The following is a 16,134-nucleotide window of genomic DNA, read 5'->3' on the forward strand; positions in this document are numbered from 1 at the left end:
ATAAATGACAACCTGGGTAGACTAGCATGTAAAAGCACCCACAAGAACAGAAAATTAACTTGTTAAAACGTGTTCTTGTATACAGTTTGTTTCACAAACATTTTTGAAAGAGTCCCTGATGTCATGAAGCTGTTAAAACAGTTTTGTTTATCATGGGTATTATTAAAGCCATTTTTTTCTGTCTGATCAGCTGCAGATATGCACAGATTACAGACATGACAGGGTGTGTAGTGGGAGAGCCAGGGGAAACTGTTCACTCATTCACTGATCTCTGACATCTTGCTACAGATTATAAAAATGTAAAAACACTTGTTTATCTGTTGCAAACAGTACATGTAGGATTTGCTACATAACGAAACGTCACCTGCAAAACACATGCATGACATTGCATTTTTGTTTGGAATTTAGAAAAAAAATTCACCTGGCGTTTTCATTGCTCCTGTTGTGAGGCACCTTCATGTTTTATACAAACTTCACTTCTGCGAATACACCACAGCAAGCACTGACGACAGGGGATAATTAACAAATTATTAGAGGTCCACATGTACTACTAATCTAATACTAATCCTGTGCAAGTAGTGCTATAGCCAGAGAAATTCTTAGTTTTTATTGGTTAGTTTTATGTAATGATGTGTCTTGTTATAGTGGCTGTCATGACGGACAGACATGACTTGCTCAATGTTGCTATGAATTGTTGGATGTTACCTCAAAGAATATTGCAGAATGCAGTAGGAACTGCTACTGGAAGTTGCCTTTCTGTTGCTTTATCTCATTTATGTTTTGTGCTGCTTTCTTGTGATGGCCCATGATTAATGCATCAGTATTATGTCAAGCTGTCAGATCGCTCTGTTCTAGAAGTATCTTTTTAATCTGTTTTAAGCATCATTTTACCTCGATCTTTTGGACTTTGTTCACTTTTAACTTTAAGTATTGCTGTGCTTAAAATCTTAATCATTAACTGCCTGGATTGCAAGTTACCTGAGGAACAAACTAAGCACACACAAAAGAAACTATGGCTCTGCTCAGGTCAGCGTCTGGCTGTCAGAGCTGTACACGTCTCGGCGAGAAAGTCTGCGAGTTGGAACAAATATCCACTCTATACAAAATCCAGAATGCCGAAAAGCAACTTGACACGATCCTCTTTGGGTCCGCAACAGCAGCCAACAGTGCCAATGAAAATGACACGACTCCCCTACACTGGGTGTAGGGTCACTGGCGGCCATAGCCACTTCTGCAGCTACTGCTACTTCTGCTCCCGCAGAGGTTACAAATCCCACTCCTGGTGCTGCTCCCAAGGATCTATGGCTCTGGCTCGGGGCTAAACCCAAAGCCCCGCTAAGCTCTACACCATCCCATTAGGAACTCTGGCTCCTGGTCAGTGACCAAGGGGAGCTTCTCTCTCCGTAAACCTGAAACTCACGTCATTCAGCTGCAGAACAGGTATGATATTTTTGGCTTGAATGAGTTCCCCCTGCTGGCTGAGACTGCACTCGGCTCACTCTACTGGCTGTCTTCCCTCACTCGTAAATGGTGCACGAATGAGACTAGCCTCACCACCAGCAGCCTCCCCACTCTTGTCATTGGAGATTCTATAGTGAGGCACATCAGGGGATTCTCCACAAAGACCTACTGCTACTCAGGTATCAAAGTGGCTGGCATTCAGGAGAGAATACCTGATTTGCTGGCTAAGCACCCTGGCACTCATAATGTTGTCATCCATGTCAGCAGCAATGACTTTTCCGATCAAACTTCAGAGATCTTAAAACAAGATTTTAGCAGGCTCCTTGAAATGCTTGAAAGAAGTGGCAAGCATGTCTTTTTCTGTGGTCCTATTCCTCCACTCGACCAAGGAATGGGCCATTTTGGCAGGGTTCTTGGACTCCATACATGGCTCAAGACTGCCTGTAAAGCACACGGCGCAGCTTTAATTGAGAATTTCGATCTTTATTGGAATCGTCCCTCATTTTACTCCAGTGACGGTGTCCACCTAAGCCTCCTTGATGTGCGAATTTTAAAAAACAATATGATTTATACAGTGGAAAGCACTCATGCCATCTGACTACAGACGCATCCAACAAGTCCCTGTAAGTCCCGTGCCCAGCCTACCTCACTGTCACTAGCCAAAGAACCATAACAAAACTCACTAGCTCCACCTTGTGGCTTGATGCTCTCACTTCATCACAGCTCACTGCAACCTTTCAACTCTGAGCATCATAAAGGTTCCTTTGAGAATGTAAAGTGTAATATTGGATCAAAGGTGATAAAGTTGCCTCTTACAAACAACTGATCTGGAATAAGGGTGGTCTTGCAAATGATGTTTTAACTAGTACCATCTTAAAACCTTTTACATTCAAATCAGAAGGCATGGGATGGGTTTTCTGTGTTTAAATGCTTGAAGTTCACTGCCTAAAATGGCTTTTATTAGAAACTGGGCCTCTCAAACTGAACCTGATATATTTGTTATAACAGAATCATGTCTAATGGATACAACACCAGGCAGTGATGTTAACGTGGTCAGTTTTAATATTTATCGATGTGACAGAAAACAATGGGGAGGGGGAGTAGCTATTTATGTGAAACCACTCCTCTGTGTATCAGTTTTAATTAACACCTCTGTCCCTTATCAATTTGAATATATTGCTCTCAATGTCCTTACAGGATGTACAAAATTTATATTGGTAGAGGTCTACCGACCTCCAAATGCTCTCCCATCTGCAGCTGTAAACTTAACTGAGCTACTTTCAGAGTTTCTGAATTTTGAATTATTATTCATGAGAGACTTAAATCTGGACTGGTTATCAACTGCTTCTGTTGATATTAAGTCAATCTCACACAGTTGATCAATGAACCTACTAGACCCAATAAGAAAAACCCATCAAAATCAACTCTCATTGATGTCATTCTGACAAACAGACCACACAAATTTTTACTCAGTGGAGTGTTTATACAGGACATTAGTGACCACTGCCCTGTTGCGTGCATTAGAAATGAAAAGTCTGTCAAGCTCCATCCTGTTTTATAACTAAAAGAAATTTTAAAGATTTTAGCAAACAGAGATTTTTACATGACTTATTTTTAAGTGACCTTTTAAGTGTAACCTGTATCCCTGATCCAGACCCCACCCTGAAACACTTCTGCACAGTTTTTACTTCAATTTAAACAAGCATCCCCTTACCAAGACAATTAGGGTGAAAAAACGTTATAATCCCTGGTTTAACAATAGTTTATCTGAAAAATTATACAATCGAGAAAAGGCATGGAAATGTGCCAGAGAGACTGTATTAGACAGTGATTGGCAGATGTTTAGAAAGCTAAGAAACAAATGTTCTCTCCTCATTAAGAATGCAAAATCCAAATTTTTCATTTCCTTTTTTACTTCTGCTGAAAACAACCCATCTAAATTTTGGAAAACTGTAAATTCTCTCAAATCAACCACTGCTTCATCCTTTCCTCCTCAGACTGTTACAGAAAATGGCCCTGTATCCGATAAGATAGAGCTGGCTGAAATCTTTAACCGTCATTTCATAACAGCTGGAAAAACCTTGGTGAATCTCAGTAATACTAACCATTCTTCTGTAACCCTATAATATAATCATGCCAGCCAGGGCCATCATGGAGCCTCTTTCTCCTTTAGAGAATTTACAGAAGAAGAGGTACTCAACTCTTTAATCTCCTTAAAAATTAAAAAATCAATGGGAGAAGACCAGCTCCCCCCAGTTTCCTAAGATTGGCTGTCCCTCTAATTGTCAAACCAGTAACTCCTGTTTTTAATCTCACCCTTCGTACTGGGATAATACCTGATATTTGGAAAGCAGCACACGTCTTACCTCTTTTCAGGGGGGGGGGGGGTTATGAACAGAGGAACACCACCCACTACAATATACTGTTGACACTTGATGATGTTTGACTGGTCCAGGGGAGACCTGGGAGGGGAGGGGGGAAGGCAGTAGGTCTGGATATGTTTATAAAAGTTATATGGATGTTACTAGATGTTTCATTCGCAGTGGTTCAAAAAAATAAAAATAAAAAAAATTGGTGTTGCTGAGACTGCATGTACCTGGTTAAAAAAATTATTTAACAAATAGGATTTAAGCAATTGTTGCAGACAATGTAAGGTCTGCCTTTAAGGTGGTCAGCAAAGGAGTCCATGGATCAATTTTGGATCCGCTTCTGTTCACATTATATATTATTGGCATTGCAGGAAAATTAAAGAACTGTAAGGTTCATCCTTATGCGGATGATACAGTACTGTACTCCTTAGGACCCTCACACGGTCAGGCTTTGTCCCAGTTACAGTCTGATTTTAATGTATTCCAACAGGCACTAATTGATCTTAAACTAATGCTAAACCCCATTAAGACTAAATTTATGATTTTCTCAAGGCAGACCATTGACAACCTTGATGCCACTTTGTACATGTTAAATAATGTGAAAATTGATTGTGTTCATCAGTTCAAGTATTTGGGTATATGGCTACATCAAGATTTGTCTTTTAAGTCTTATATCTCTAATATAATTAAGAAACTAAGACCACAACTTGCTTTTCTGTACAGGAATAAATCCTGCCTGTCTGTGAGAAACAGAAAAAAGATTGTCCAGGCGACAATACTGCCAGTTTTAGACTATGGAGACATCCTCTATACACATGCAGCTGCTTCTGTTTTGAAGCCACTGGATGCCATATATCATTGTGCTCTTCGCTTTATAACTGGTGATAGTTTTCATACACATCATTGTGACCTGTATCGGTCTGTTGGCTAGCCCTTGTTAAGTCAGTGTAGAAAGCAGCACAGTATCCTGTTTATTTACAGAGCACTTGTTGGTAAACTCCCTCCCTACCTGACTTCTCTTATCTATAACCATCTCAACCTGTCCTACCAGATCTCAGAGTTGGATCACTTTAAAAACACCAAGGTTTAGAACTGAATGGGGTAGGACTGCTTTTAGTGTTGCTGCGCCCATTATGTGGAATAATTTTCAACTGACAGCTAGATTGCTCTCTTTGGTATCATACAGCGTTTTTAAAGAGCTTGTGTCCGAACTATATAAGGAAGGTGACTGCAGCTGCTTTAAATTGTGATTTATAAGCCAGGGCATGTGTTTACAAATTTTGTATGTGGTTATGAATGTATTTATAACTGTTTTAACCATGTACATATTTTTTTAATTCTTTATTGTATTGTATTGCTGAAGGGCACCCCTGGAAAAGAGACCTTGGTCTCATTGGGTTTTCCCCTGCTAAAATAAAGGAAAAAATCTCTGCCATCAGGTATAAATTCAATCACCCAAGCTCACACCCATATTGTGGAACCTTAATGTTGTAGCCCAAGTAGGCATTTCCAAGAGACCAGGCCTGCTGCTGCATTTCCTGGTTCATGCTGTGAGCAGAATGCTTTACAAGAAGCTCACAACATGTAGCAGGGTGGTCATGACTAACAGCTTTACTCTCTCGTTTGAGAAAATTAATCCATGAAACCAAAACAGTGGTTTACTGTTTAATAAATGTACCTTATGGAGTCCACAATACAAGAAATAAATAGTATTAGTAGGCAGACTTGGACAGTACTAGCCTCTACATAACATCGTTTTGATTGTGATTGGTTTGATTCGGAGATGCTTGGTGGCAGAAAATGCATGCTGTGCATTTGATAGTAACATTTTGATAATGTTTTCTTGACGTAGTTATTTAACTCAGCTAGATTAGATCTCTAGTTATAGCTGTTTCATCACAAGCTATTAAACAACACTGGTGGCAAAACTGATCTGGATGGCTCCTTATTTATACCTCACACAGTCCCTTTTAATAATGGTTCAGTTTGTGTGAAAATAAACAGCATTCTGCTCTTGGTCAACGTTTGCATTGTTGTTAGAACATCCAGTATAAACTCTAGCAAGATAACCAAACATAAGTCTATTTTCAGCAGTAGAGCAGAACAGATGTTATGTCAGTTTACATACCAGTGCTCCATCATGGGTAAACATTTTTCATAATGTAGAAGAGAAACATATTGTTTGGTTACCTGAACATTGTTCCTTTTTTATACTGTTTTAGAGCTTGAGAGGGGATTTGTTCAGTAACTCTGAAACATACTTTTACAAATATCCTTTAGCTTCTATGTAGCAGGTCTTTGGTTTAAACTGTCATCACAAGGGAGCTTTGCAGCTGCACTTTCACCTTCTCACTTCACCTCTGAATGACCCATCGCTCCTCATTGTGTTTGTTTTCATATCCTCTCAGTATGTGCCATCATTTTTTCAGCTGATACTTCAGTGTGTCTTTTTGCATCTTCTGATAAACAGAGCCCTCCCTCTGAGCCAGAGGATGGCCCGATTGTGACTTTAAGATGATTATCACAGTGGAGCTGCTTTTATAGGGAGCAGGAATGAGGAAGAGTGCAGCTAAGGGGCTGGAAAAGGGTTTTCCCACAGTTAGACTCAGAGGGTTGACAGTCAGCTGAGCGAACACAGCAAAGAAATCCAAGACTGATGCTGGGAGCTTTAGTGTCAACAGCTGGAGGAGTACAAGAGCTGATGATAACTTGTTCTTATTTGTTAAGGAAGAGTCCAGCTATGGAGATTAAGACCGTGCAGGAGCAGAAAAGTTGAGGGCATCATGTTTTTTGTTGTTTGAACCAAGAAGTGAACCAATGACCGCTTCTGAGACCACTGTGAGAGTCAGATTTGAAGAGCTGGGGCAGCTATTGGATTGAAGACAAGAGTGAGGTTGCTCTGAAGTTGGAAACATCTGATGTCAGTGCTGTTAAGAAATTGACAGAAAGAAGCAAAAAGAGCTGGGAACAGGAGACGCTATGAAAAGCAGATTTTAGGAAGGGATAAGAGGCAGAATGTAATCTGCTCAAAGCAAAAAGTGACCGAAGTCAAAAAGAAAGGCAGCTGGAGAAGCATCGACTATAAGACCTCCACACTCAAAAGACTAAAAGGATTGTGTGAGCAAAATACTTTTTTCATCCTTGGGGAAAAGGATTGGGTGATGGTTTCAAGCCAATGAACAACCAAATTGTAACAGTCTTGTGTGGATTTTAAGCCTGTCACCCTGAGTTTGGACCATTTTTGAAACTGAAAGGAGAAGACGATCAGAGACCAGGCTGTGGAAGGACGGGACAATTGGAAAGTGGATTATTTCTTTTTTCCCTACATAATGAAGCTGAAGAAGATGGAGCGGCTGTGTAGGGAGGTGTGGAGGAGCTGTCAACAGGTCTGATAACATTGAATGAGTTGATACCTCTGACCAATGAGAAAGTGATAGTGTGAAAAAATTTCTACTTGACAATTAAAGTTTGATGCAGAAGTGATGAAACTAGGAGGTGAAGATGAAAGATGGTTTCCATCCCTGCTGTCAGTTCAGAAATTGTTGTCATATTAAAGGCACAAGGATCTTCTGATACCATTTTCTTTTTGCTTTTTGTGTGATATTGCTGTTGAGGATTTGCTCAGTGACAATTGAAAATTGCAATTTTAGTTGCCAGTTTAGGTCTGCTGGGAAAGCAATGCCAAAAACAAAAGCTGCACTCCTTAATGCACTTGTTGCAGGTTTGAATCCTGATCTTAACGCATGTTTGGTGCATGTCTTTTCCATTTCTGTCCCGGTATTTCTTGTCTCTCTTCAGCTGTCCTATAGCATAAAGCAGTCTTAAAAATTAATTAAATTAAAAGAGCTGAAGCAATCAGGAAGCCAGGCAGCATACAGCCATTTTTAGATGTCAAAAAACTAATATTTTTATGTTCCTGTTATTGTTTTGAAGGACTCATGCAGCTTGAAACTTTATCTGTACTCGCTGAGGTTTGAATTTTATGCCCAATCATTTTATTTTGGATATCTGGTGTGCGTTACCAAAACGACTGGGATATGTATATGCAAGATGTGCCACATGGATGTAAAATATAATGGGTACAAAATGGGTTTGTTACTAAAAAATCCCTACATTAATTTATATTGGATCGGATCAAATCGACTTTGTGCATCGGAAGCAAATCAGTTCAGACAACCAATGGCGATACCCAGCCCTATTTTGAAGGAGTTTATTCAGGACACCAAAGCATACGAGGAAGGACTAGAGATGGTCCTAGTAACATAAATTGTCAAAATGGAGCACTATTGAACATATAATGCTATCTCTCTGTAGCACAACTGACAGTTTTTTAAGTGCCTCTGAAATACAGGTCACTTTGGGATGTGCTTTCCTCTGTGGCTTATCAGTGTCAGTTTGGTTTGCCAAATGTGCTAATGCACTGCTCCAGTCGACTGGTTATATCCTGCCTTTTTCTAATAAGTTGCCATTTGTCCACTGTGCAGGTTAGCATCCATGCAGTGGAGTTTGAAGCAGAACCAGAAAGGATCGCTGCTTGAAACTTAACATTTCACTGGCGGAGACTGAATCATTGAAATACACCATCTAGGATCAAATATCCTACCAACTATATGAACTAAGATTGCCCAAGTTCCATTTTGAATGACCAAACCATGAATCATGTCAAACATGCTGCTTTTTCTCCTTTCCTGTTTCAAATAGTGTCTTAATATAGCAGCAAAATATTCAGCTGATTTCATTTTTCCATGACACAAAGCCACAATGCTGAGCACATGTTGAGTGAATGTATTCATTCATAAGGATGCATTTACAGCTTTTCCGTGAATCATTCAGCTTATTGTCATCGTTGCATGTCAAGACAGATCCCTGCACAGGACAAGAGTGACCTAGGATTCTATTGAACTGATGTGAAAATCTTTTGAAGCATTTGTCTGCTGACATTATCAGTGGGGGCTACAAAGTTAAATAAAATAGATGTTGCAGGTAAGGTGAGTCACTGTCACGAAATATGTGTAAAGCTACATGCAAACTGACACTTCTGCCTTTGCTGATAAAGATTAAAAAAAAAAAGATAGACAGCATGGACTGGACTGGACTAGTTGACATGGTGAGTCGGGGAAAAACATTTCCCATCTGATGTTATCTGCCAGCTGCTCTGCCATCCACCCATTTCCTCTCTAAACAAAAGAGAAGATACAACTCCCTCACGTCTCTACATATATCTTTTTCTTTAATTTTTCTCCAAAATTGAAAATATTGTAAAGAAACATTTTTTTTAAAGACAATAAGCTCAGTCTAATTTTAACACAAGACTGTGTGCTCTGAGAAATCTAGTATTTGGTATTACTTCATCTCTTTAATGCATTGAAAGGAAGGTCTTTTGGCTTGAATTTGTGATACAGTTACCATTTTTAGAAACATACTGTAGGACAAACATAGCTGATCTATCATAAACCCTCACGTTCAATTTGTGCATACTGATCCTTTTGTTAAGGATGCACGAGACAAACGGATTTTGGGTCATGTAGCAGAAAAAGCCTTATAAAGAAGCACAGATTAAAAGTTCACTGCTGTAAGGCAAACTGGCACATTTCCAAACCTATGACCTCCAGCACTTTATCCTTTCTTTTAATTTGTTGCTTTCTTCTCTGCTCTGAAGATCCTTTATTTTCCTCTCTACATGCGATGGTTACTCACGGGACGAAGAGAATCAATCATCCCTCCAGCCAATTTCACACATGATGAGGCCTCCGTAGCACGGCCCACTTTGTTGAGAGGAGAAAGGCTGTCTTGTATCGATTTGGCCTGTGGAAAAATAGTTTGTTTGCTAGATTCAGTTATACTCCCAAGATTGGAAAGGGAAATAAAAAGGCATCGCTAGCACTCACTTATACCAAACTCTAAATAAGTCTTCTAATGGCCCATCATCAGATTAGCTGTCTGCTGTTTTAGCTTCATTTTGAGAAACAGATCAGGCAAAAAATATTTTTTGCCTTGCATAGAAATCAGTAGGACATGTGTTCATGCACTTTTTTGTTTCTGTAAAGGCCAATTTTAAAACTGCTTCTGTTACACTTGTATGTATATTTGCATGTGTATGTTGTCTTGATCAAATCCATGCAACCAGGTGGTTTTGTAAGCTTCACTAATCAATGACTGTCTGTTGCAGTTGGACCAGCTGGTGGTGGATGCTGCCAAAGAGAAGAGAGACATGGAGCAGAAACACTCCACCATCCAGCAAAAGGTACACACAATATGGTCTTAATTTTTACCTAAATATAACAACAAAAGCACACAAACCACAAGCAAACTTTAACTTTTGGGACATTCAAATAACTGTGACTCAAGTGTTACCCTCCCTTCTTCTGCTCAGCAACTAAAAATACAAAAATTGAGTGTGATTAGAGAGAAGATATTCTGATTCAGAGTTTTTCTTGTGTGAAGTATCTTTATTTCTCTTAGATCACCCTGCCTGTGGTCACAAAGCCTTTTTTTATTGCATCCATGCTTTCCCCTATTAAAATCAAACTCAGGGCTTACCTTCTCCCCCATGGCCTCCTGTTCTCTTAACCACTCATAACAGGGGCTCTGAATGACATCACTGCTCATCAGCACTGAACTCTCTGTAGCCTGAGTTTGGTTCAAATGCGTACTCTGTTACTGCAAGTTCAGTACATGGTAAAGATGTCAGGATAATTTGAGTTAATCTCTCAAGTTTTTAATTGAAATTGAACAGATAAATCAAGTATTTGCATTAAAAGAAATGCTCCTTAAAATACATTGCCTTAATGAGAATTTTTGTGCTGATTCAGGGAAGGACATTAAAACAAACTTTATTTTAGGGGCATTTTATGTACTTCACCTAAGGATATTGTGATTGTATTATCAAAGTATAGTAATGGTATCATATTACCATTAATGATTGCAGTGATATTGCATATATCTAAATTTTCACTGAATTATCAGCCACATATTGCATAGAATCATTAGGCACCCTGCATCCCCTAATGTAAATACGACTGATATTAGCAATAATCTCTATATATGTCATGTTAGTGGTAGTACTCTGCCCTCAGGTGTAAGGTGATCTATAAGGATGATCTCAGCCACACACACATGCATTATTGAAAGCTGACAGAAACCCATTTCCAAACAAACAAGGTCGGGTTTCAGCACACTACCCTCTCTGGTCAGCACCCATACCAACACATGCCATATTAGTCACCCTCTTTACTGTATTTTTTTTTTACAAGGAAGGTGCTCTAGAAGTTTTGATAGTGGTTAGTTTTTACAATCCATTAGCATACAAAAGATGTCAGTGTTATACTATGATACATGGTGATGGTTTATTGCCCCTAGCTTTAATTAAACCACACAGTGTAATTAATTTAGAACAACATCTGTGGTTCTTTACCCAGCTGTTTTCTGCTGGGCTTCTGTTTGTTCATCTGTCTATTAGTGATGCTCATTTCAGTCTCTAACGGCATACAAGTTCTACTGACATCTTCCTTTTCTTGTCCCCTCTGTCCTTCTTTCCATCTGTCGCTTTGTGTTTTCTGTTTGCCTCCTGTCCTCTCCCCTTCTCTTCCTCTCTCTCTCTCGGACAATCAGTGATGGTACATGTGCCAACTTCCCCCTGTCCTTGAGCACCTATCCTCCACCTCCCCTACCTCAATTTATCTAGATGCTATTTTTGTATCGTCTCACTCCCACTGCTCGCTCTCTCCTGTCTGACTGTTTATACACAGACACTCCTAACCAGCTGTCTCTTCTTTTCTTCTACTACTTCTTTTTTTCCTCATCTCTTCCTCCTCTGCTCCCTTCAGGCTGCTCTCCAGGTAAGCTGTTCTTCCTTTTTCTTCTATCACTGTCACATCTGTGTCTGCACGGCTGGACAAATACTGTATGCTTTTCTAGAACAGCTCCAGCTCCACCTCTGTGACTCATGTAGACTGTAGAGATAAGTGGGCTCATTCATCACTTGACTAAGGTTACACAGGCATGATGCGGTGCTGTTAAATACATTTATGTTATCAGATGTGCCCTTGTGCTTTTTTGCTGTTATTGTACAGTATATGTACATAAACCTTATTTTGTTGTTCAATTTTCTTTTTGATACACATGACTTTTTAAAATGAATCATGCAGTTTTCATGCAGTTATTACTGATGGACTATCAACATCCTTTAGGCAAGAATGAGAGAATTTCTATCAGTTTTGAGTCAAATTTTCCAGCAGTTTTTCATTATAGATATTAGATATTTTGGAAAAGAAATTACTTATGTAGTAAAAATATTTATGAGATGAGTTTTAATTTAAAATAGAAACATATTTATTTTGTAAAATTTGTACTTAAACGTAAGTAAAATGTACAAAACTTACCCAAAATTACTATTTCTACACCTGTAGACCTCCGGTAATTTGTGAATTACCCCCTGACGTTGGTGTTTGGTGTGGTGCATTCAAAAAGGATAAGCAAAGTCTGTAATATACTTAAATTTATTGCCTTTTTGAGGGAAAACATGACAGTAGCAATGAAAATATTAGTTGAGGTTTTTTTCTTGAATTCACACAAAAAAAAACGCACTGTTGTGCACATTGTGTTATGCATGTGATGTTTCCTGCATGTGTCCTATACATACTGTTAACCAGAGTTTACACGGGACAACATTCACTTCAGTGTTTTTTTAACCTCTAAATGAATATATTCTGTAGCAAGCTCTCCATGTCTAACAAACTAGTGAAAAATTTCCTCTAACTCTCCCATTACGCATCAAGGTTGTGTAAGTCACCTGTGCGTACCTGCAGCTGATCCAACAGAGGAAGAGAGAGAAAGTTGAACATCGGTCTCGTTAATGTATGATAAAGAGGAGTCATCTAGTATTAAATATGAACCTCTGCTGTTACTTTTAACAGTTTTATGCAGTTGATGCTGTTGATGTTATTCTGTGCTCTAAAGATTTGGGATAGTTACACAACAACCCTCCTCGTGCAGATCAGCTGTTTCAGCCTCAACAATGAATGTTGAGCGGCACATTTGAAATAGTTAATAGTTAGTTGTGTTTTGCATGAAATGTATGGCTAAATGATACTGATATAAGATCAGGCACTAGCAAAGAAGTGAATTGTACATGAAAAGATCAGTGAGCACTTACTTACAACAGCAGAGTTTGAATAAACAAGTTGGGTAAAATAAAGCCATTACTACACATAAACAGAAATTTACTGAAAGAGGTGCTCTATTTATAACCTATATGTGTTAAACTTAGTTAACAATCTCCTACGCGGCCTCTATTATATTTTTGACCAGAAAAAGCCGCACAGACAGTGAAAACTTCATTACCACCCTAAATTACAGAGAGGCTGATTCACACGGGATTGGTTTTACCAGAGAGTGTCTATGTGAGCTGAAATATGGTCAGCAATTTGCCCTGGAATTTTTATTTCCACAAATTACGGACATGGTCAATTCACACAGGATTAAAAACACAAACGTCCTGCGAGTTCATTTAAAATTACCAGAGGTCCACAAGTAATACTAGTCCTGTGCGAATAGGGCATTAGGGTGACAAACAGAGTTACAGGGGTTAGTTTTCATCTTAAAAGACTCTTTAGCAGATTCTGTGACTGCATATCCAGGCTGTATGTGTGGCCTTAGGAGACATGTTTTGTAACTTTAAAACTTACTTTACTACCTTGCAAAAATACGCAGTGATTGTTTAATAATACACTATTATTAGAAACTGTTGAAATGATCTTTATTCTTTTTAGTGTCTTTTGTTGTCTGACCCAACATAGCACATTACACATTTACGCACATATGCACCATCGATATCATTACATAATCTGTTTTTTTGTACTTGTGTTGGAGATTCATATAGTTTGCACTCTCTTTATGGGCACATTGGTAATATTTTTTGGAGAGAATGATTCCCTGTTAGAGGAGTATGAGTCAAAAGGTGAGTTTTGAAAACCAGAAGTCTTCTATGACAGCTATTTTGGAGCTAGTATTGCTGAACTTTGTATAATGTCAGACCCCATCAGTTTATGATGGGCACTATCATTGCCACCTTCTATCCTCGTGAGACTTAAAAGGGGCTCAGTGTTGTGTTTAGCATGCTTTCTATCAGCCTGTGTGCATTATTCAGCAGCAGCACACTGACCACAGAGCGTTATAGTGTCACTATGAAGCTTCAGGACAGAAAGAGATTGACAGCTGACATGAAAACTGGCATTTAGTCATAAAAAACTATCTGTCATTATCTGTCAAGGTTTCTTTGGTCTTAATTGTCTTACTGCTTTTATGTCAGAGTAAGACAACTTCTTTTAAAAGTCATAAAGACTTGATTATTTTATAACAAATTCATCATATTTAAAGAAAATGCCTTTTCTTTCACTCAAAAAGGAGCTGAAAATGTAGCGCACGCCTGCTAAGCTGAAGTCAGTATAAATGTTTGATGCCTGAGCTCCTCTCCATGGTCGGTTTGATTATTCTAGCCTCACAGTAATTCTAGCATCACTCACTCGCACACATACACACAGGTGACCTTCGGTTAGCGCATAAGGCTTCAAGAGGAGGAGGAGCCGGCAGTGACGAAAGTTTTTACACGGCCACAGGAGAGGAGGAGGTGAGAGTTTGTGGATGAGATGGGCCACGCTTTCAGTCACAGACTGTCTTTGAGATGTTTATCAGGGAAACTTTTAAGATAAGTTTCATAAGATTCATCAGCCTCCAGAGGAAATATTCACACGGTGGCTCAGGCTTTAAAACTCTTTAAAAGATGAAGATCTTCAGCCGATTTCACTACGTCTGGTACCTGGTGAGTGCACTGTACGGAGGGAGTTTGTGTGCGTCCCTGTGAGCGACAGCATCTCTGTGCCTGTGCTATTTAAAGTAACAGTCTGTGTTTGTGCGTCTTAAGCCTGATGTTTAAAACTCCTCTGAGTGAGAGTAAGAAAAAACATTTTTCTTTTCTCTTTGTGTTGTTTTCTTGATGTGTGACGTTTTAGGAGGTAACTGAGCTCGACTCTTCACCAGACTGCCGCAACTTTTGCGCTTGGAGGTCGTCCTCCGTACGTAGAGTCACTGCATTGATTTCCATCTGACTTCCATTTTTGTTCCCCTACCTGCCCGAATTTGACATCTCCTCTCCTCTCCTATACACGCTAAGAGACTGCATTGCAGTGTTTGTGTTGATGCTTGCACCCTCGCCTGTTTCCTCATTATCGGGCATAACACATGCGTTTGTGTTGATGTGACCTGAGTTTGCAGCATGTTTACTGTGACGAGTTGTTGTGGCTGCCACTGTTTGCTACAGTGAGCTCAGGTCCCTGGTGTGTTGTCAGTGTGTGGTTTATTGCTCTGAAGTCTATTGTCAGTTTGCTCTTTAGATAAAGACTGAATTTATTTCTTCTAGTCAAAGTCTAGCCTTCTCTAAAAAGCTTCAGGAACTAAAAACATCCCTATTTGACCACTACCTGTTTTTGATGTATGTAACTGGGTTGAAACAGTTTACAGTGGTCAAAGGAATTTCACAACCCACAGTTGAAAAAGACAACCAGGTTTTCATGACTGTTACATTGTTCCACTATGTGCTTCACTTAACTTTGGCTTTAATTATGGATTGTTAATATTTATAGAGATATGAGTGCTTGTGTTTGTTTATGCATGTGTTCAAATACACATGCCCTTTTGTGTAATAGCTGGCATCACGATTTCTATGGTGTAAGACTAATTCTTTTACCTTATTCATCCACTTATTATATGAAAAATAACTCCAAGTTATAAAAGATGTATCTTTGGATTATTTTGTTCTTTTTCTGTTTAAAAAAAGAGTAGCTATGGATGCCTGTTTAGCTCAGTTGATAGAGCAGGTCAAAATATTCAGGGGCTAGAGCCCTTGTCTCACTGGTTGCAGAAGTGATTCCTGATACTTTCGCTGTAGGGTGCATGCCCCCACTCTCTCCCCATATTGCCTGTCTCTCTACATGTGTCCTATCAAAATAAAAAACAAAAAGCCCAAAAATAACCTTTAAAAAAGTGGGGTTCTGAGCTTCATTTGGAGATTTTTGTGGCCTTAGTCCTCATTTTACCTTGTTCATCTCCCAGGAAAAGATGTTATGTATAATGCCAGGACTGGTACTTTCCATTATGTTTCTATTTACAGGCTACATGCAGACACATCTTGTTCCCCTTGTGCACCTAAAATAGCCCCAGTTGTCCCAGTGTGTGTCATGCTGGAAAACTGCCTGTGTGTGGTGTTTGTGTCCATTCAGTAAACCATTGTGTCACAAGGCATGAGGGT

At 39.2% G+C, this 16,134-nt stretch overlaps 1 protein-coding gene across 3 annotated transcripts in view; it reads left to right on the forward strand.

Annotated features, from left to right (window-relative positions):
- Positions 1-16,134, forward strand: part of LOC121512005 (arf-GAP with coiled-coil, ANK repeat and PH domain-containing protein 2-like) — a 72,148-nt gene that overhangs the window by 36,353 nt on the left and 19,661 nt on the right. For 2 of the 3 annotated variants that reach the window (XM_041790931.1, XM_041790933.1), the window contains 3 exons: positions 10,000-10,074; positions 11,657-11,668; positions 14,840-14,902. In XM_041790931.1, coding sequence (XP_041646865.1) covers positions 10,000-10,074; positions 11,657-11,668; positions 14,840-14,902 — 150 coding nt within the window. The remainder of the gene's footprint in view (positions 1-9,999; positions 10,075-11,656; positions 11,669-14,839; positions 14,903-16,134) is intronic. The other variant, XM_041790932.1, reaches the window with a different exon arrangement.

This window comes from Cheilinus undulatus, linkage group 7, assembly GCF_018320785.1.
Source record: "Cheilinus undulatus linkage group 7, ASM1832078v1, whole genome shotgun sequence".
NCBI lineage: Eukaryota > Metazoa > Chordata > Actinopteri > Labriformes > Labridae > Cheilinus > Cheilinus undulatus.